The sequence below is a fragment of the Ambystoma mexicanum genome, chromosome 1q (genome assembly GCF_040938575.1).
Source record: "Ambystoma mexicanum isolate Mex_15411 chromosome 1q, UKY_AmexF1_1, whole genome shotgun sequence".
Taxonomy (NCBI): Eukaryota; Metazoa; Chordata; class Amphibia; order Caudata; family Ambystomatidae; genus Ambystoma; species Ambystoma mexicanum.
The window spans coordinates 83,232,226-83,253,122 of NC_090922.1; the positions used below are offsets into that span (position 1 = coordinate 83,232,226).

Below are 20,897 nucleotides of genomic sequence, written 5' to 3' on the forward strand. Positions count from 1 at the left end.
TTGGTGGTTATCAGTAATGCGCCTGTGACCAGGCACAAGAGCAGGACAGGGGGCGTACATAGCGACATACGTATATAAAGCGGCAGGATGGATGGGGTAAACATGTGGTACAGATAACATGGGGACACAGGTACTTAGCATATACATAGCATAAATAGGAGATGTAGAGATATACAGAGTTATATTCACTCCATCCCTTCTATCTACTCCATGCACTCGTCCATTCCGCACACTCCGTCCATGCTATCCACTGCGTGCACTCGTCCGTTCCGCACACTCCGGCTGTGCTATCAGCTTCGAGGTATGATATATGAGGTTATGGTCCTGGCAGAGGGTCAGAAAACTAGATGCTCCAGCCATCACTTCCAAGTCCAGGTTAGTGAGATGGTGGGTTGGTTCTTATAGGAGTCTGGAGACTTCACAGCCCTGATCACCGCCAGGTTTGAGGAGGCGATGTGTGCATGCCTCTGCGAGTTGCCCTCTGGCTGTGTCATATATGGAGAATTGGTACCTGTAGGGAGGGGCGGCTCTTTAAAGGTTTGTGCTAGCGTGTAAGTGGAGTCAGGGGGACCTTTTGGTAGGGTAGAGGGGCTGGAGATGATGATGGATGACACGTGGCACTAAATTGTTGCACAATGAGTGGCACAGAGTAAGACTGATCACATTTGGTGCATATTGATGGTTTTCTAATGGGCATTACTTATAACACTGCATGCAGAGCATGAATGCTGCAGTTGTGAGGTTGGGTATGCCAGCTCATATTGCAGAGGGCATGTCTGACCCAGTAGCATCTGAGTGACAGAGTTGTTGCAGGCTTGCTAAAATCGAAGCGCCTGCCCATTGGTAAGGTATAACATTAACTCCCTGCTTTTTCTTTGGACAGAACGAGCGTGAACACGTGTTGCAAAATTCTCCAGAGCAATGTTGATGTGGCGACCTAGCACACCCTGGTTTTCATGTGCCCCCCTACCGAGCCAATTGGAAAAACTGCACGCCCCTTTAACGCTGCGTTTTGGGGAATGTGGATAAAGGCCCATTAGGGCAAAGCCGGAATACATTTTCATGTACAACAGAATCGACAAAAAAAGTGACAGTGTGCACCTAACGTGGGAGTTCGGTTTGCAGAACACACTGTACTAGTTTCTTGTTCCCACGAGGTCGCTCCTGCTTATGGGTGATGACCAGACATTGATGAGTTACTCAAAGATCTTTTCCACCGAAAAGTTTGTTGGGATCCCTGCATATATCAAATGTCCAGAGCCGCCCCAGTTCATAGACTGTCATTTATGTTTACATGTTAAAATGTCGAATTAAGCAAAGTCTGCAGGCAGAGGCGTTGCTAGGGGGAAGCTGAGGGGGCTATAGACGTGGGTCTTTAGACCTGGATAGAAGCTCACGGACTATAACCAAAAGGCTATATCTAGCTCCGAATCCCGCCAGTCCCGACATTAGCTTAGCCCCTGATCTGCAGATTATCCTGACAGGACTGCACGATTTAGATTCAAAGAAGCAAAGACGGAGACATTCCACCCACCATTTCCTCTCCTTCCCTCAGAAGCTCACTTTCTATAGAGCTCTGGTTCTCTCTAGGTTGGACTATTGTAACAGCTTATTTCTAAATCTGCCTGCTTCTACTCTCCGCCCTCTTCAACTCATCCAGAACAGGACTGCGAGACTTGTCCTTTGCCTCAAGCCCTGGGATTGTATCTCTCCAGCTCTGAAATCTCTCCATTGGCTCCCAGTGGATGCAAGGATTAAATTCAAAACCCTCTGCATTGTCGACAAGGCTTTCAGGGTCCTGGGTCCAAAATACCTTCAGCTATCCCTCTGCAAATACGTCCCCTCTCGAGCTCTTCGCTCCTCTACCTCCAACTCCCTCAGGGTCAGTCGTTTTTCAAAGAAACGAGCTGGGGTAGATCTCTGTCTTCGGCTGGGGCCTCCCTCTGGAACAGTCTCTCTGCCACTCTAAAACTTGAGGAGAAGCATCTCTGGTTCCGGAAGCACCTCAAGACCTTCCTCTTTGCTTCTGTCTTCGCTCCCCCTCTCCCCTGCTGATCTGTTCTTTCTTGGCACTGAGAACAGGGCCACCCTCTGTCCTCCGGACCCAGGTACCTGCTCACCCTGCCACCCCCCTGCACGTCCTCTGGGCCACCCCTTGCACTGAGGTCTGTATCTGAACCCACACAGTCCCCCCCCCTTTTCTTCCTCCACTTATCAGACCTACCCTGTCGGCTGCCTTAAACAAAGCAGTTGCCACTTGCTGGCTGCACTACCGCTGTTTGTTGCCTTTGTTATTTATTTATTATTATTTATCTGTTTCTCCTTTTGCTCTGCACTTTCCAATTCTCCCCCTTCCATGCACTTTTCCCTTCCCCTCTCCCATGCACTTGCGCATTCTCAATGTCACTATGCCTAGTAAGATCGTTTTGTTCTCCCCTGTTCCCCTCCCCTGTCGCGCTCTGAAACACTTGTATACGTGCGCGATAGAAATAGAATATCAATATGGATATCAAAAAGTGCATGAACAAAGTGCACAGTTTAAAAAAGACGTCTTTGAAAAAACATATGCAGAAAAACACACTTTTTTTATTTGTGTATTGTTTACACACACTCATTGTCGCAATTTAAGACGAGCCAACCTAGCAAAAATATGTGGAAGGTGCAGTTAGGATCGACACAGCACGGAATGCTCTAGAAAGCAGGAGTTACCTTTTGCAGGGGAAGTTTGCATGTGTATAGCTTACGTTTAAAAGGTTATTCGAGGTTAAAAAGGCAAACATCTAAAACAAAAAAAACAAAAAACAAACAAAGCACAGCCGTCGCGGAAGGTAAAGACACTGGGCTGGTGATTTCCTTTGCGGCCTGCGCGGCAGCTCTCGATTGCTGTGGCGACATCTTCTGCCTTCCTTTGTGCAAAGCAGAGGCGTTGCAAGGTGGGGGAGGGGGTTAGGGTGGCCTATAGCCGTGGGCATTTTGGGTGTAGCCTTGATAGATGCTCTGTGGCTACAACCAGTAGGCGAGCTAGCCCCGACAGTGCCAACATTAGCATAGCCCAGCATCTTTTACAAATCTAGCAACACCCCTGGAGCAAAGAGGAGAGCATGGCGCGCTTAGAGGTCACAGAAATCTTCTGCGGCATCAACTTCCCGGGCCATCTCCACACACAGGAGTCGCTGCATTCCGCCCAGTACTTCGGCTTCCAGAACAACGACATTGTCATCGCCACTTATCCCAAGTCAGGTAAGTGTCCACGAACCCTGATACGATCCCGACACTTCATTTCCAGTGCGGAAATAGAGTTGAGTGTTGCGCTGCCTTGCGTCACGCAAACTGCGCCTGATGGCGGGTCCTGAGAAGGAAGCCCAGCTCCCCTTGCTCCAGGGATGCGCCGCTTCTCTAAGATTCGCTGCTCTCCTGTCTTTAGGCCTATGGGCCGAATCCACAGAAGCATTTTATAATGGCGCAATCCCACAGACAAACGCACTGTGAATCAGACGCATTGTATTCACGTATGGGATTCTAGGCCCTGGATTATAAAGAACGTTGTCCAAAAAAGTGTTACGCAAAAAAGAAAGACATTTATCGGGTGAAAGTTCAGAAAAAGCATTTCTGTAAATGAGGAAGTCCTTTTAGTGCTGGTGGTATGGGTAAACCCTGTTAATTTGTGAATTGCTGGTTACTCAAATAGCGCTCACTCTTATTAAAGGCACAAGTGTACATTTGGACTCCGGAGCGTCAATGTTTCCCTGAAGTGAGCATGTTGTCTGAAATCATTTCAAACCAAAACCATGTGCATGTGGCACAGGCAAGGGTGTACACGGCGCCCAGGGCATGGCTAAGTGGCATATACTCTGGGGCGGAACCAGCTTCAGAATTTGGGGGGCGAGGCTGGACGACAGTTGTGAAAGCTAGTAGTGAGTGCGGACCATTAAACCCATTGCACTTTGTCCCCGCCCCTTCCTTTCAGGCCAGGAGACTGAATAGTTCTTTCAACTTCCTTTAGCCCATTAGGTGCATCTTTCACCCCAATTCTGGAGCTATTTAGTTTAACAAAGATGCTAATCATGGGAGGCGCGGGCCATCTAAATGTTGAGCCCATCAGTTCAACCTTTAGCTTCATCATAGGGCAGTGGTCTTCACACTTTTTTAAATGCCAAACGCCTCTTTGAAGACACATTTTTACAGGTGCCCCCTCCGACCTCCACCCATCACATCCTGGTCATGGGGACAGCTGATACCTTACAAAGTGGTTGGCATTGGGTGGCGGCATGCCAAGTTGCCACCTTCATCCTCTCTAAGGCATACCACTGAATCTGTTTAGCCTTGAAGGGGAGGACAACAGAGGCATAGACAGGGTATGGCCTGAGTGGGCAAGACCCACCCAAAATCTGTAAATGCCCTCTCTATGTGGGCTTTTAGAGATGTTGATGTGACTGCGGCGGGGGCCAACTACATTAGCTTAAGGCCCCACTTGTTAGACAATCCTGGCTACGTCTCTGGAGGACAAGCCTGGATGTCTTTGAGGGGTATTCTATTGAGGTCAAGATGACATTTGCTTTGCTAGGAGGGTGAAATTGCATACCAATGAGGACGCCAGGAGAATGGAATAGTATACTTCTGCGGCAGGGGGCTTGAAGAGGACGTCTCTCATTGCAGGTGGAGGTGAGGGGCATATGTTTCCAAAGTAAAAGACCCAAAGCCTGATCACTGAAGATGGCATTTATACAGCCTGGAACAGGCTGGCTTAGAACACATGTGTTTTTTGTTTTGGATTCTAAATTTACACTGCCTTCCAGTCTCCATCAACGCTGGCCTCCCTCCACTATCTCTAAATTCTTCACACTCCCTCCTCTGTCCTTGTCCCTCCCCTGTCCTGTCACCAGGATTGGACTAGCCTATAGGGCAATAGGACAATGTCCAAACCAAAAACACAAAATCCTAGTGTAGGCACTTTCTTTGGTGAAAGTGGGCTACTTTTTGGCCCATGTGGGACAGTTTGATAAGTTACATAACCACGCAGCTAATAGTTCAACAGCGTTACTGAATAAATAATCTTTAAAATGCACAATTTGCATCACATTTTATCAAAAACCTCCCCCTTGGGTACTACTCAAACAGTTTGTCACAAAAGGAATACATTGCCATTTGCAACGGTGGGCCACTTTTTCATTGGTGCTCGAGACAATATTATGCCCCAGTCCAAGCCTGCTGTCACCCTTCTGTCTCTCCCTCCTTCAGATGTCTTGCCTGTTCTCTTACTCACTCTCTTTTCCGTTCCCATATTCCCTCTTGCATTCTTTACACTTATTTTGAGTTTAATGGCATGTATAAAGAGTTTACATACAATCGCAAGACATCTATATAAACAAAATAAACAAACAAACAATGTATTCATGCCTTGCCACAGGAAGTGACAAAATACAGGAATATCAATGCAATAACTAGGCCAACTCTTGCCCTCCACCCCAGTTGCATATATATATATATATATGTATATATATATATATATATGTCCATGGGGGGTCTATTGATATTGCCTCAGCAGGCCTCTGTCCCCTGCCACTCTGTTTGCTGCTGCCATGCGGTCACGCTAATAATGGGGCTGAGCGGCACTTCCGAGTGATGCCTATTGCCGCAAAGTGGGAGGGCTTCAGCCCTCCCAAGCTCATGCCTGGCGCCGCACATGCGTACACTCATCTGAAAAGGAGGGCGCAGTGAGTTGGTAACTGGCCCTTTATTATTATTCGCGCTAAGATGCATGCGGGCTGCCAGTGCGTTACAAATAAATAAATAAATGATGTACCTATGAGCTGTATGTTACTGTGACTGCTGGGTCTTGGGGATCTCTTGTTGTAGTGGCTGTATCTTAGTCTTAATCACACCCTTTCACCTATCCTACACAAACATCTAATTTGCCTGCCAGCTCAAATCACCCCCCAACCTTCCCACCCCCACATCACTACCTTTCTTTCAGTGAATCTATCTGGAGAGATCCAGGCCCATAACTGATGTTGCCTATGAGTGACACGAGAGACACTTCAGCCCGTGGAATGCACCATATAAAAGGTCAACATTATTACACATATGAATATGCTGCGTGTGCGAGGGAGTCGCTGTGTAGTGTATACCTAAAATAATCACTTCCAGGCAATTACCATGTTGTGAGCTACGGGACTTTGGTCAAGTGGAGAAGCTGGGATTTCAGGCAAGGATTCCTGGTTCTATAGTTTGTAATTGAGACAGCAGAATATGGGGTTATTACAAATATGGTGGTATAGTAACAAAGTGGTGGTAATGGAACTACTGCCACTTTTACCACACTGCCATACCACTAGTTTGGAGGTCAAGTAGAGGAAGCACTTGGCTGGGTTTACTTGCTCCACTTTGCAACCAAAAACTGGAGGAGTTATTGCCAATGGAATTACCACCCGCTACAATTCTTCCAAGTCCCCAATGCCTCTTCCCATCAAACCATTAGTTTTACATCACCCTTCAATGCTTTTCGTGCATAGTTCGCTTTCAAAAGCTACACCTAATACTATGAGTTCAATAAAGCTCACATGCAAAGCACCAAAGCACATGGTAAAGCAACCAGATAATAAACATATCTGATCCACTCTAAAAGAGCAAATGCCACAAAGGGGAATGTGCATATGCAAAACGATTACACAGCTATCCTGAAAAGAACCTGGAGTAAAGATGTATGTGTCAGTCTGTACACACTGGAATGGAATGCAGGGCAAGAGCTGTGTATGTATTAAAATCAGCAACCTACACGATTTACTACCAGGAACCATGTGAGAATTTGGCAAATTTTCTGTAAAACATATACGTTCACATATAATTTAGTGATTGGTTTGTGGGGTGTGTTTCGATGCATACAACAGCAAACACCTTCACATGCAAGACTATAGTTGCAAAGTAGCTCAGTGGGTTGAGGGCCTGCTGCAGAGGTGTGTGATATCTCTAAATCGCAGATTCAAATTCTGGAAGGAAGGATATGGCGTTTCATTCTTCTGAGGTCAGTCAAAGTAATTATGGCACATATTGGTGATATGCAGAGAGAATACAAACGCTGAGCCTGTTTCTAATATGCACATTTTGCCACTGAGACCACGGGAAAGGCTTTCTCTCCCCAAGCTGCCATCCACTAGACGCAATCCCCTTTGCTCACTGGAAAACCAAGAAGGGCAGATGCTGTCGACTGGGTTATAAACTACTGCCAGGGGCACATTTTGCCCAGACACTTTAAGGGGGTAATTATGATGATATCCTCCACTAGCAGTGTGGGGTAGTGGTATAATTTGGCTTCTGGAGCGGAACATAGGGGTCTACACATTATGCTATCCAATATTTATACTGCGCCCTAGTGTTCTACATGAACAGTAACTTCTGAGTAAGAGCGTTTTAGAGGCCAGTAATGTTGACAAACTGATAGCCACCTCTGTCTTAAAACTGAATTCCTTCATTTACACTAATTTCAGAAATGCAAGCAGAAACAGAGCTACTCTTTTGTGAGAAGATATGAGATTTTCTGCTGTTCTTGTTTTTTTAAAAAATCTCATGACATTTCGCTGCCTTGCACAATGCTGAAGTTTCATTTCTAAATATAAATTCTGATCTTTAAGTAGCAGGCTTACAGGTCCAGGGTGCAACAGGCCTGGAGGCCGGGACTGGTGGTGTATCTAAAGCTGCCATTGGACAGTTCTTACCTCTCAACTCACCGCCATTTTGCAGGTATCAGTCACCCACTGTGGTCTCAGGTCAAACTCACAGCAATACCAATACTCCCCAATAGACTTCAATGGGACCCCCCCCCCCAAAGTCCAATGTATTCCACATGCCTTGGGGTCTTAATAGGTTGAGAGGTTCGAGATTTCGAGAGCAGTAAAGCTTTAAGTATTGCCGAGTGGCCCCATGGCATTTCTGCCACTGCCGCCCATCACTGACTCTTCAGGCAGCAGCAGTTTGCATTCTCAGACTTGCAGTAACTTTCCCACCGCTACCCGCCCCATGTCTCCACGCCACGCCCATGCCTTCTTTATTGATCTGCATGGTTCGGCCCGTACAGCAGGCTTTGCCCACTATAAGTCCAGAAATCTAGCCAAGAATGCAAAGACAACACACAATCTGCACTCCACCCATCACGTGACATTGGACATGTTGAGCTGTTTGTACTATTTGGACAAGGTGCAGAGTAAAAATGTAAATGATGGTGTGTGTGTAGCAGTTGTAGTTATTTTGTTTTATTTGCAAGGCGCTATATGTAACAATTGCTCTGTTCTTCCTAGAGATCTAAAGCAGCGATCTGACTATCTTCCATGCTGCACGTGTGCGGCGCATCCTCTGCTGCGTGTTTATCTGCATCGTGGGGCTTGCAGTTTTGGTTTTCAGTTATACATGCAAAGCTGCAAGTCACAGAAGGCAAGAAAGGGGTGGGGCGGACCGGATGTCCCACTTACATGTGACACCAGGACAACTTGAGATGACAGTAAAGCCTGCTGTGAGTTGGTGATATTATCAGCAACACTTGCGAGCTCTTTAGTTTGGGCTATTAAATGTCGCTTGCGACACCTATAAGCCAAAACTATTGCATTAGAGGACAGAGAGGAAGGAATGGGATATGCGGAGGGATACACCGCCTGTAGGTGTTGTTTGGTTATATATTGGCCCACTCATTGAATGCCCACGGCCATTCTAATCCCTATATGGCCATTCCCACCCAGGTCTTTCCCTCCACTACCAAAACAACTGCTCGTGGGATCTCTTTAAGCTCTATTTAATCAAGCCTTACCATCAAACTGTGCCCCGGCAGTGTCTGACAGTTTTTTAAAGCAGTCTTCCGAGAGTTGTGACTTGACTGGAGCTGTAAGCCCGAAACTGCTGTAACAAAAACATGTCTTAACCAGCTCTGCATTCAGCCACTCGATTCATAAGCACTATGCGTGTCCTTCATCGAAGTCCTGTTAAAACCAAGCATTGGCTAAGTATTCGACATTATCCAGGCACTGCTATCAGATGCCCAGGTACTCGCCCCATTTGCACCTGCTACCATCAATGGGCAGTTAATACAACTATGGCTGTACCTGCCAAGTGCCTTACCCAAGCCTACACAAAAGCCCAAACTGTTGGCATTGCCAATGCTTCTTCATTATTTGGAACAGACAGGCAACATACATGTTTTACATAGTGTGGAGAAAAAATGCAATGTTGCAAATGAAGTAATGCCTATGGAATTCACCTGCTTTTTGCTGATGTATAAAGCAGGTGGGTTCCGTAGGAATTCACAGCATTTTGCTTCTCAAACAAGCAGGCAGCTTTGTACATTTTAAAAAAGTATTCAATGTACCTTGTCTTTCATAAATGAACCAATCAACTACTGGGAGTGGCCACGGAGGCTTGGTTTTACAATGCATGTGGCCCATCCCTGATAACAAACCCAACACCAGGAATATCCCTGAGGCATTGGGATGTTGCACATGACAGGGTCACAGAGGATGAACTTGCCCCCCTGACCTATTGGCCATTACATGATTTTTGCTTGGAAACCTTTCTCTGATAACAGGGCTGCAAAGTACATCTCCATGGAGTAGTACTGGCATTGATGACTGGACAGGAAGCTCACTCATGACAGCGCCGGTCCCAATTCATACCTTCGGACCGACTGCACTCTCTAAATCCAACAACTGAGTACACATGGAATGGGTGGCCCACCCCATATAGCCTTCCTGAAACCACGCCCCTTCAAGACGTATCAGTAGAGTGGGGGTGATGGCTGCTGTACTTTAAACTCACACCACCCCCATACTGGTTGGGAGGGCCTTCCCAGAACACACTGTGCATTCAACAGCACAATTGAAGGGCTGTGGATGGACTATGGGGTGGTTGGGGTCAGGGAGGGGGGGGGCCTCCAACAGAAGGACTGGTCAAAAGTGGCAGATGCTTCTGGGAGAGAATGATAAAGCGGGTTGGAGGAAGGGGTCCCCAGATGGAGATGGACCAGGGGTTTGGCTAGACTGAGGGTGAGGAGGGAAGGAGGGGCACGGTTCCATCGTGATTTGAGGTGATGTGAATGGGGTGTGGGTGAGGAGGAGGATGTGATAACGGGATCACTGGGCGGAAGGGATGGTAGTTTCATAGATGGGTGGGATGGAGCGAGCCTGAGGGGGGAGGGAGTGGAATAGGAAGGGCTGTGTAAGTAGGGAGTAAGGGGGAAGGGAAGTAGGGCTGCAACAGAGTTGGGCAAGGAGAGGGGCGCCACGAAGAGAACAGAGAAAGCTGATGAGTGTCCCACAGATGCTGAGCAGGGAACTGCGGAGAGTGGGTGAGGAATAAAGATTGGTGTAGGGAAGGCTTTGCAGGGCAACAAGACAGAAGGATGGTGGAGAAGGGGCAAGAGTGAGGAAAAGTGAATGATGTGCATGGGCAAGAGGCTACCCGTGCAATGGGTGGCAGAGCGGGCAGGAATGAGAGTGCCAAAGCTCAGCCCATTTGGTCTTGCCACTTCAACTGCTAAGGAACAACTTGATTATTTGTGGGTGGGTTATTTTTTGCAAAATTTGTTTTAATCATATCCTAAAGAATTGTTTTTTTCCCCTCCAATATTCAACATTTTATTAATCAAAACTACCCCACACTTCATGGTAGCTCATGTTCGAGTTCCAAGTAATTTAAACAGAGATGACCTGTTACGTTTACACTTTGGGGTGCGCAGACCCTCTGTGTAATTTTTACACACTGTGGACTGCAAAAGGGGAGCGGAAAACAGTGGCGTACTTTAGTAATACGTCATGTAAATAGAGTAAACGCTGCCTGCCATCTATGCATGGCAGGCAGCGTTTACAACGGAGGCCTATGGAATCCTCTCACTGTTTGCTAGTGTATAAAGCAGGCAGATTCCATAGTAATCTATAGCATTTGCCCCAACATGAACAGCCATGCTGACGCAAATGCTGGAGTATTTGTATGCCAGAAAGGAAGGGCGTGTTACCCGGGGCTCAAGGGGTTAATGCTCATGAGCCCCCTCCGTTGGAAAGGCGGAGTTTTGACTGGGCAAGGGAGTTATGGGGCACGTGCGCAGCAAGCGCCAGTTCCGACTTGGTTGTAAAAGAATAAAGAAGTTCCTCCTATCTCTCCGTGTGTGCGTCTTTCATTGAGCCTAGATCCCTAGGCAACATTTGGCGACGAGGATTTCTCCCACACACTGGAGTCCTCCTCCTGCAGCAGTCCGCTCGTGGTGGGCAACCCAGCGAACCTCCTCCTCCTGCTCCACCTCCGCGCAACACGGCACTCCGCCGGATCCGCCTCGCCGGACCTCCTCCTCCGAAGCTCCGCGGAAGCGATCCCGCCCGCGCCTCCATCCTGTACCCTGCCCGTCGACGCCTGGCCGTAGAAGAGGCCTGAATCGGCGAAAGCGGCGGACCCCTCTGCCGGGCGCCGGGTGCACGTAGGCTCGTCCTAGGCCCGACTACCTCGCCCCACGCGTCACCTACGCACGTGCGGGCCTCGTCTCCCAGGCGCCATGAGCACCTCCAACCCTGGGTCCAGCCAGGGCTCTCCTCAACTGCCGCGGGTGGCGAAGTCGATACAACTACGTCTGCCCCCGCCGTTCACCATGACTCCTCAAGCCACCAAAGGCCCCAGGTGGACCGACTGGATGGATGATTTTCGTCATTTCGTGAGAGGATCCGGCGACGGGGACTCCCCCAACATGAGAGACATTTTCCTCAACCTGGTAGGGGGGAAATCAAAACGGTTGTCAAGGCCATTCCGGCCACAGACCAAGATACGTTTCCCAAGTTGATTGGTGCTTTGGACAAACTGCTGATCATTGAGGTCAACCGGGACTATGAAAGATATTTGTTCAACCAGTGCACCCAACTCCCGCAAGAGACTGTCGACGAATTCATCACACGTCTACGAGTGAAAGGGGCGAACTGCCAATTTGATGCGTTCTCACTAGAGGAAGCCATTCGGCTGAGGGTGATCGAAGGGTGCCTCTCCCCCGCACTCAAAAAACAGCTACTCAAAAAACCGCTCACCATGCCCGAGGTCAGCGAACTTGCCCGCATCCATGAGAGAGTGGATGCACAGGCCTCAGCCATGGGACACTCCAACAACCCTAAAGCTGACACGGGGGAACTTGTGGCCGCCATACTGCCCCCCCGTCAAGGCGACAGGGGCCCGCAGCCATACAGACCCCCGACAACCTCTTCGACGTCCACCCCGCGTCTACAAAGACAGTGCTACCGCTGCGGGATGTCCTTCCCCCATTCTGGGTCCTGCCCAGCCCTGTCCCAGCGTTGTACCAACTGCGGGAGAGAGGGACACTTTCACTCCGTCTGCAGGGAGGGCGTACCTTTTCCCCCGATGCGACCCCAGGCGGCCCCCAGGATGCTCTTCCGGCCGCAGCCCCTGCAGTACAGTCAGCCAAGACCATACCAACAGGGCCTTGGGCAGAGGTGCTACGTTCGAGCGATGGATGAATACCAAGCGGCAGGATATCCCCCACCGTATGACCAGGCTGAACAGCCTAGACACTTCACGGACGAATACGACAACCCTCCTGCAGACTACAGGCCTGAGACCCTCTACCAAGAGGACCAGGCGATGGCCTACTACGCACCGCAGGATCAATACGACCACGACGAGTTTGTGAACCTTATACTCGACAACAAAGAGGCCAGGGAGGCCCCGCAAATCCCGCTCAAGATGGGGAACTGCCAATTTCAATTTATGATTGACTCCGGGGCCACTGTGAACATCATGGGTGAACAAGACTATGACCGTATACCGTGCCCACCACAGCTTAATCCGCCCCGTTCCAGAATTTTCCAGTGGGGAGCTGCCACCCCGTTACAGACGGTGGGCCAATTCACCCAATGCCTTCTCCTGAATGGGCGGCAAGTGGATGCGACCATTCACATGATAAGGTCTCTCGCCAGGAGTCGATGCCTCCTCAGCTACCACACGGCGTCGCATCTGGGGCTGATCGAGATCCACGTGAATGTGGGAGACGTAATCACTGCCGCAGCGGCCAACCCCAGCCCGGGGAACGCTGTGGGATCGATAGCTTCTCATCAGACTCAATCGCTCGTCTCACAAGAAGACATCGTGGGTGCCTTCCCCAAGCTATGCGAGGGGCTAGGAAAGCTCCGGGGACCCCCCATCAGGCTCCACATCGACCCCGACGTCCGACCAGTGCCGCAACATCCCAGAAGGGTTGGTTTCCATCTTCGGGAGACAGTTTCGGAGGCACTCCAGCAACTGCTCCGCGACGGCATCATCGAACCGGCGACGGGGCCAACGCCGTGGGTGTCCCCTCTAGTGGTGGTACCCAAGGAAGGGGGAAAGATCCGGTTGTGTGTGGACATGAGGGTGGCCAACACGGCGATTCAACGGGAGAGACACCCGGGACCATGTATCGAGGACATGATTGTGCTGCTGAACAGTGCCCAAATGTTCTCCAAACTGGACCTAAATCAGGGATACCATCAGTTGGAGCTCCACCCTGATTCCCGGCCCATAACCACATTTGCGACACACGATGGGCTCTTCAGATACCGGAGACTGAACTTTGGAATCTCATCGGCCGCTGAGATTTTCCAGGAAGCAATACGCCAAATCATCCGACCTATAAAAGGGGCTCTCAACTACAGCGACGACATTCTCGTCTTTGGATCGTCCAAGGAAGCCCATGACAGGGCACTACACGACACTTGCGAAGCCCTTCAGAGAGCCGGCCTCACGCTTAACATCTCGAAGTGCCGGTTCAGTAAAACGAAACTCAAGTTCTTTGGACACATCTTCTCCAAGGATGGCATGATGCCTGACCCCGAGAAGGTCGAGACGATCACCAACCTCGGCGAGCCCCGGCAGGTGGCGGACGTCCGCTCGTTCCTCGGCATGGCAGGATACTGTGCGAGGTACATCCCCCACTACGCCTCCATCACAGACCCGCTGAGGAAACTGCTGCAGAAGGAGTCGTCATTCGAATGGACACTGGCCTGCCAACAGGCCTTTGCGGACATCAAGCAAGCCCTTGCGGAGGCTCACCGTCTCGCATATTTCAACCCACTGTGGCACACCGAGGTGGTAGTGGATGCCAGCCCTGTAGGCCTCGGTGCCATCCTGGCCCAAACCAGTGGCGCGGATGTTAACCCCAGACACGTGGTTGCATACGCAAGCCGAGCGCTGTCGACGCCTGAACTAGCCTACTCCCAGGCCGAGAAGGAGAGCTTGGCAGCGGTCTGGGCGTGTGAGCACTTCCACAACTTCATAATCGGCAAAAGGTTCACGCTGATCACCGACCACCAGGCACTTCTATCACTGTTCGGGAACCCGCACACCAAGATGCCACCGAGGATTGAGAGGTGGGGCATCCGCCTCCAGGAATATGATTATGACATTGTACACCGCCCGGGGGGAGACCTCAACCCCGCAGACTACCTCTCCCGACACCCCGTAGGGGCCCCGCTCGCACGGAAGGGTGACGTCGCGTATGTGCAGTATGTGGCAGCCCAGGCGCTGCCTCTGGCGCTGTCCCTTGAAAGGGTAGCGGCCGCATCGGCAGCCGACCCGACGACAGCCCTGGCGATCAGCCTCACGACGGCCAGCAAATGGAAAGATCACCACAGAGCCATCCTAGCTCACCCGGGGGTGAACAAACAAGAAATCGAACGGCTAGCCCGTGTACATGGTGAACTTGCGGTGAAGGACCATAATATCCTGCTCAGAGGGTGCAGGATCGTCATCCCCGCCACACTCAGGAGCGAGGTGGTCAGCATAGCGCACGAAGGTCACAGAGGAGCCGAGAACACGAAGAAGCAGCTCAGGTGCCACGTGTGGTTCCCTCTCCTGGATGCAGCCGTTGACGAGTGGGTAAGGAACTGCCACGCCTGTCGGTGCACAGCCCCTGCAGAACGTCCGCCCCCACTCCAGCATACTCAAATACCTGATCACCCATGGGAACGAGTAGCCATGGATTTCTACGGGCCGACCGAAGCGGGTGACTACATCTTACTCTTCATAGATGAGCACTCAAGGTTCCCGATTGCCAAGGTGGTCAATTCCACCGTGTTCACTCAAGTGGCGGCGACGATAGAAGAGGTCTTTAGCGAGTGGGGGATCCCCAAGTGGGTCAAGTCCGACAACGGACCACCATTCTGTGGACACGAGTTTGGGACACTGGCAGAGCACCTGGGGTTCAAGCACATGAAGATCACACCGCGCCACCCCCAGGCAAATGGAATGGTGGAGCGCTTCATGGCGTCGATCAAGAAGACTATACAGAGGGCACGGCTTGACGCAGTCGATACACACCAAGCGCTATGCCGCCTATTAAGAGACTACAGGAACACTCCTCATGAGGTCACAAATAAGACGCCCGCCGAGCTCATGTTCCGATATGAGGTGCGAACCCGCATCCCGAGAAGTACGGCACAGGCAGAGCCGGCCGACCATGATCTGCTCCAGAGAGACGCGGCGGCAAAGGAAAACGCGAGGCTCTGTACCGATGCACGGAGAGGAGCGGTGCCACCGGAGTTCCAGGTAGGAGATGAAGTTCTGGTGCAACAGCCGATCAATAGAAAGACAGACCCGCGGTTTGCTCCAAGCCCCATGAGGATTGTTGCAGTGAAAGGTACGATGGTGACGGCTGAAGACCAGAATAGGGCCGTCACCAGAAACTGTCAGCAGTTCAGGCAATACGTAAGGAGAGAAAACACAGAAGGACCCCAGAGGGCACTCTCACCAGAACCAAGGATGCAGAGGGATGATGAGTGGTTTCCCCCGGAAGGAGATCCCGGGGACATGGGCCAGAGTGGAGCGACTGAAGAGGAGCCAGATCTGGGGACTCAAGGTGAGAGGCCGAGACGACTCATAAAGAAGCCGATGAGACTTGTTGAAGAGTGCTAAGTTATTGTTTGGACACAGAGTGTCAAGTTGATGTTTGGACATATTGACCGGGGGTAGTGTTACCCGGGGCTCAAGGGGTTAATGCTCATGAGCCCCCTCCGTTGGAAAGGCGGAGTTTTGACTGGGCAAGGGAGTTATGGGGCACGTGCGCAGCAAGCGCCAGTTCCGACTTGGTTGTAAAAGAATAAAGAAGTTCCTCCTATCTCTCCGTGTGTGCGTCTTTCATTGGGCCTAGATCCCTAGGCAACAGGGCGAGGGGGGAATCGTAATTTAATAAAGACCCGTGCCTCCTCTCTGCCATACAAATAAATGAGCATGAGGTGTAAAGTAACTTCAATGTGTAGAAGTCTTACGCATGACTTACTACCATTGAAATCACATTACGCCCGGAGAACAACGAGCCCCATTGGGTTATTTTCCAACCTGAACTTTTTATATAACGGAGACGATCCTAGAACTAGTCACTCTGAATTTCTAAAATAGAACGGTTGATAACATAGAAAAACGATGGCTGCCGGTATGCGCTGTGAATGGGAGTCTCCAAAGGCAATTACATGAGCAGCAGACTGTTTATCCCCCCGCCCCCACAGTGTGTAGGTGAGGTGTCCAAGGTAAAGGCGCTACCCAGCAATGCAACAGGAAAGGGGCCGCCCATTCCACCAAATGGGTTAACCTGACAAAATGAGTGATGCGTTGCGCCTCCACGTATCCCTAATAATGCAGGAAGAGGCCATCCACCAGGCCTAACCTGCAAACGGTGCACTATATACAATTCTACACAACAGCAAAAGAAAACACGCAGTCAATGCACACACATAGAATGTCGTCAATGCAAACCACTTCCTGTGGACGAAAGATTGGACGGGAAATGTGTTCACGACACGTTCTTCGATCGTCCATCCTTTCATGCTATCCAGTGGTTTTAACGGCCAAAAAAATAACGGATGCAATCAGAACGAAAAAATGTAGAAAAAATATATATATTGGGGATGGGGTAAAGGGTTAAAAGGTGTGGGGGCTTCGGTGTGGGATTGGAAGCGCAGGGAAATGGTGTGTTTGCAATAATGATGCAATATATTATTAGAGGTGTATTATAGGACGGTTCTATTAATCCAAACTCTATAACTGTGACATATTTGCATTTATGTTGTACAGTATTAATGTATCAAAATATATTATTGTTTACTTCTCTTTAAAAGCGTATAACATTTTGGTGTTGAGACATTTTTGATTTTAGATGGTGTGTTTTTATTCTAATTAAAGTTCGTTGATATTATGTATTGTGATCATTTTAAATGTGAAATACTGAATGAGCTGGAACACATTAAATACATATATTTTTTGTGTGAAACATCCTTAGTTCTGTAAAGCCCCATCCCCGTTTTAGCACGTGCAATACAAATAAATAGACACACCCCAACGGGGAATGAGACTAAGAGAACAAGTTGCGTGAGTTAGTCTTTATAAAGAATTGGCATCTAGAGAACTCTGCTGCCCGAGAGCGCTCTGGCAAACAATACACTTACAATTGATTATAAGGGCAGAAAGCGTCATAAGTGATGTCATGCATGAATGTTACAGAGTTCATCGTGGTTGGACACAAGCTTGTGTTGTATAGGTGCATGTAGGTGCTGCTCCTCTGTGGTGCTGCTGGGTTGGCGGGAGGGTGAGCATAACATCAATTGCAGGTGGGTGTGGACTTATCAAAGAGGCTGGGGGGAAAGTAAGTTGACGTTTGTTAGTTGCAGGAGGTAATATACTGTGACAGAGGTCTGATTTTAGCTAAGGGCATGCTGGGGTGGGCTTCTCAGCAGGGTCACATATCTGGTACATCAAGAGAATACCCTGCCGAGACACAGGGTTACACTGGCAGTAATTTTCCAACAGCGAGGGTGAGTGGGCACGGGCAGGTTTGTGGAGATGGATGAGCTACAAGGCCTGGCTCAGGCCGGTTCACACACGGGACAATGATCTCAGAGGAAGAGCGAGATGTTACATTTGTTTTTGTTGCAATTGCCTCCGGCTCGAGCGTGAGAATGGAGCTGCGAAACTTTCAGACACAGTGAGAAAGGGTGGGGGCCCTGTGCACGGCGCTGCTGAGGGGAGAGTAGCCTTTCGTATTATCGCAGTGAGGCCTAGTTAAAAAGATGGAGTCGAGGGTGCACAAAATGGATGCCATGTGTCCCACCAACAGGCATCTATGCCAATGCCAGCATAAGGCTGATATTAACATAAGAGCGATGGAGGCGTCCCCCACCATTAGAAGAGCACATGGTCCAAGCTGTACTGAATTTATGGCGCGGGGCCCAAACAACCCCTCACTCCCACACAGTTCCTACATGTTCTTTTAGTCAAGGTGCTGTGCATCCTCTACACACTACAGGCATGTGAGAACGTTCTTTCTAATATCTCCTATCTACCCTAAATAGTCATTTCAAGTACTCTATAGTTTTAGGTGATTGTATTCCTGAAACTAAGCCCAACATGATTATGTTTCGCTCCCTTAGGAGATTCTCCAGGACTACTAGATTTCCTTCCAAGACCCACTGAGGCTTATATATCTCCAATAAGACAATGGGCCTCATTCCAAGTTTGGAGGCAGCCATGGCTGCCTCCAAGCCCGGGTCCGTTGTGGCTTAATGGGGGCTTACCGGGTCATTCCGACCTTGGAGGACCCGGTAACTCCCCATTCAGTACACCATTCCCCATTCCAATTTGAGCCCCCATAGGGTTCAATGGGAATGGGGAAGGCGCTAATTACGGGCCCGCAAAAAGCGGGCCCGTTATTAGCGCCCTGGTCCCTTACAGGGACCCGCAAAGGACGTGTGGTCTCATTACCGGTGACCGTTAACCCTTACCGCCCAACTCGGAATGAGGCCCAATCTCTCTAGCCCTGTGTTCCTGTTCCCTTTCTCATCATTCAAAGGGATTCCCTTTGTGGTGCACTATTATGTAAACATGTTCCCACATTTTCTCGGGTGAGTGGGGGGGAATGTAGCACTTTGCTCTGGAAAACAAAACATTCTCCACCACGGTCTGACATCCCTCTATTGGTACTTTAACACATTTTTTTTAATATCTTATTTCTTTCATGAACTTTTAAAAACATTAATTTGTGCTTTTTCATGCACCTTGTTCTCTTTGACATTGCCTTCCACTGGTGGCATTCACTATCTGTGCAATATCCGCAAGTAGCTTTTTCCGCACTGATCTCAGCGGGATGTTGATGGATTCCAAGCTTTTTTTTGAGCATCCATTGTTCAGGTAACAGAGTCATACAGAGACCGAGGCCTACATTTTACCATTGCGATACATGGCCATCCTTGATTGTGTCAAAGTAAGCTGTCAAAAGAATGTCATTGCTCCATGTACACGGCTCCTCAATTTTGCTGTTTAGTTTTTGCAAAACATAGCAGGCAACAAAATTAAGGTTAACAAAAATAAAAATTCTCCCAAAAAAGTAACACCAAAAGTCTCATTCTGATCCATGTACAGTTTATGCCGGGGACCGCATGACTGTTACCAAGGATCATGCTGTTCCTGCCAGATCTAATAAGGAATTGTATCAATGAGTTTCAGGCATGGGAATTGTGACTATTCACAAGGTGTCATCACTTCACCCGAAGGTTGAGCCCTTTTCCATGAGCCTATGGAGGTGCGCCCACTACCGATTTTAGGGGTGGTTTAATGTGGGAGGACCTCATGGGGAGGGATAACCCTGTAGGGATAAGGACAATAACGTAGGGTAAAACCCATTGAATGCTGTCACTCCCCGACATTCCCTAGCCCTCCCTAATATCCAGAGTCACTACTTTGAAAGCCAACCTATTTATTATTATAACATAGAATCTAATGCTGAAAGTACTAGGACGAGGAAGAGCACAGGAGACATAAAGATCATTGACTGTGATAACACTGGTACAAGGTCGCCCTCAGGAGGCATGAGGATTGAGTCAGTAATAAAGAAGAAAGACTTGTGCAATTTGCATGAGAGGAATTGGGTACAATGTATGAAAAATAACAATTTACTCTCTTACCTGGTAACGTTCTTTCGATGGGATGGTCCGACAACGTATTCCATATCTATGACAGTAATCACCACAGCTGTGCTGCTTCGGAAAATCTTTCGGCGTCTGCGTCCTGCATCGATGTCGTCAATACGCCCCCCTCGAGGACCTCCTCCGACGGCCGACGTCACTGAATGTTATAAGTAGGACGCACAACGCCCATAGCCTGAGTTGTAGTTTTTTCTCCAGAACGTGTTGCACCAGTCTTCTGCCAGTCTGACCACACAAAGCCTTGCGGAAACGTAAGCTGCAATCGCATAAGAAATTCTGTAGTGGGGAAGGCAGGGAGGGAGCGATATGGAATACGTCGTCAGACCACCCCATCTAAAGAATGTTACCAGGTAAGAGCGTAACTTGTTCTTCAAGGGGATTGGGTCCTCTGACGTATTCCATATCTATGACAGACTCCCAAAGCAGTACCAATGCAAGGAGGTGGGAAAAGAATTTAGAATACAGAAATTTAGAATGCCAAATCAAATTGTGGAGCAAAGGACCGCCTTGCCAAAGGCCAGATCCTGCCCACGGATGGAATCGAGGGAGTAGTGACGTACAAAAGTATGGACCGAAGCCCAGGTGGCTGCATCACAGATGTTACGAATAGGAACACCCCTCTGTAGGGCAGTAGAGGCAGCCATACCCCTGGTAGAATGGGCCCGCAAGCCAATCGGTGGGTCCTTACCCGCCAAGCGGTAACATTCAGAAATAGCCAGAATAATCCAGCGAGACAAAGTCTGCTTAGTCACAGCTTGTCCCAAACGCTTTCCAGCGTAACCAATGAAGAGTTGATCGTCCACTCTGACCCGGGACATGCGTGAAACATAAAAGCTTAAAGCTCTCCTAGGATCGAGCCTATGGAGCCTCTCCGCTTCCTTACCAGGATGTGGAGGAGGATAAAATGCCGGAAGAACAACCTTC

At 49.3% G+C, this 20,897-nt stretch overlaps 1 protein-coding gene across 1 annotated transcript in view; it reads left to right on the forward strand.

The window, feature by feature from the left end:
* Window positions 1-2,947: 2,947 nt before the first annotated feature.
* Window positions 2,948-20,897, forward strand: part of LOC138525384 (sulfotransferase 2B1-like) — a 226,698-nt gene continuing 208,748 nt past the window's right edge. The window contains exon 1 of the mRNA XM_069635580.1: window positions 2,948-3,240. Coding sequence (XP_069491681.1) covers window positions 3,102-3,240 — 139 coding nt within the window. The 5' untranslated portion in view covers window positions 2,948-3,101. The remainder of the gene's footprint in view (window positions 3,241-20,897) is intronic.